A 1,864-nucleotide genomic window follows, 5' to 3' on the forward strand; every position below is an offset into this window, starting at 1 on the left:
TGGGGGAGAACCTGTCAGTCTGAGGGGACGGCCGCTAGGGATTTTTCTTTTCCCTTGCCCCAAGATGACTGGGAATTCTCCTCCACCTTGGAAGGCCCCTGGGTCAACGTCTGCAGGAATCTGAGAGAAAAATCCTCTGGAGGTGAGTAGGGGGGTTGAGTCCCCTAGTAAGTGAATGGTGGTGAGATGTTGCCCCATTCACTGAGACCTGATTTTGTCTTTGTGGCCACTTGTTTGTCTTGTTTACTTTAGTGTGTGTGTTTGTTCTATGGGGTAGGAAAGTTCTGGGTGAGTGTGGCAGGCTCACTCAGCAGACTCTGGATTCAGCTTGCTGAGTGGGAGCAGCACAGTGTTCTGGTAGGGATAAACTGGGGCCCATTAGTCCCCAACTCAGCCTTTGGTTCTTGTCTAGTTCTGTTTTAGAATTGGTACCAGTTTTAAATGTGGATCCTTGGTTTTTGTGTTTATCTGTGTTTTTTGTTATTTATTTAAACATCTTTGGGGGAATAAAAGTTCCAACTGGGCTCAGTCACAGACCTGCTATGCCCACCCTCCCTGTGAGGCATGGAAGGTTACTGGGCTAGTTTGGTTCCCTTCAAGCCTCAGGCTGCATTTTCTCCTTGTGGAGGCTGCCGGCAGGGAGGGTGTAGAAGGCTGTGTGCCTGGTTTGGACTTTTTCAGCTAGTCCTGACAGTGTAACAATTTGTAAAGTGCTCTTGTCTAAAATTGGATTAAAAAAATCTGGCCAGTTTAGTTTTAGGTGACCCCCTCCCCCAGTCCTCCTCCAACAGAAGGGATTCAAAAGTCTAATTAGTGAATTGCCTTGCTAGACAAACAAGCTCTGGGAAAATAAAGCCCAACAAAGGTACCTAGTTTAAAAGAAATTTTTGTTTAAAAACTTTAAAAGGTGTACGTACAACTGATTTTGATTTTTGCGCGCTTTAAGATCTGTGTGAGTGTTTTGTGTGTGTCTGTGAACGTGTTCAAAGATAAGAATTGTCAGCATGCTGTAACAATTGGGTGAGTTTAAATTTAAAATTCAAAACGTTATGAGCTTTGGACATTACCAAAAATTTTAAAGAATCTTCGCATTGTTCTAAATGGCTTTGTAAAGATTCTTTAACTTGCAAATTAAAAAATCTGGTATTTTAAAAGACTAATATTTTAAAATGCATAAGACTGTTTATACTGTAATCAAGTTATCTGGCTTAACAAAAATGCATTGGCAGTTTGGGATCTAGTTCCCTTGGCTAAAATTTGGGGATAAATATTAAAAATTTAAATGTAAAGGTTAGTTTAACACTATTAAAGATGTTACCAACAGAAGACCTTTAGGGGTGAGGGGTGAGCAAGCAGAAGTGCAGTTCAGCCGGCCATGCATGGTGGGACAAGCCCTGGGAGGAGTCCACGCAGGGTGAAAAAGGGTAAGCTGGCACAAACGCAGTTCATCTAACCCTAAAGAGTCGGATTGGGTGTGAGCCCATTCCATAGAAGGGGCTGAGTGGCCCATCTTTGTTCTCTCTTTTCTCTGCAGATAGACACTGAAAACATGGTGGTTAAAATGAGTGATGTGATTATCTGATTAGTATTGCTAAAACTTCCCCTTGGATGTGTTAACATTAAAATTAGAAAGGCCTTAAAAAGAGAGTTAAAAAGTTATTTATATAATGTGGCTTACTTTCATTATGTTCTACAATTAGGATGTTTTTAAATGTTACAAAAGTGTGAAGTCTAGCTTCGTGGTATAGTGATGGTAACTGTAATTCTTGCATTAAGGAAAAATTGTCATTTGAGTTTAAAAGTTTTAATGTGTAAAAACAAGCAGCCAAGAGACAATGAGTGACACTTGGCCTCAAGATTTTAA

General features: G+C 40.7%; 1 gene segment (V, D, J or C); it reads right to left on the reverse strand.

Moving 5' to 3' along the window:
- The window catches only part of LOC106001256, a 27,304-nt gene that overhangs the window by 1,527 nt on the left and 23,913 nt on the right, over positions 1-1,864 (reverse strand). Inside the window, 1 exon segment of the V gene segment in view lies at positions 851-872. Within this exon segment, the coding sequence occupies positions 851-872 (22 nt within the window).

This window comes from Dipodomys ordii, unplaced genomic scaffold (assembly GCF_000151885.1).
Source record: "Dipodomys ordii isolate 6190 unplaced genomic scaffold, Dord_2.0 Scaffold281, whole genome shotgun sequence".
NCBI classification, from domain to species: Eukaryota; Metazoa; Chordata; class Mammalia; order Rodentia; family Heteromyidae; genus Dipodomys; species Dipodomys ordii.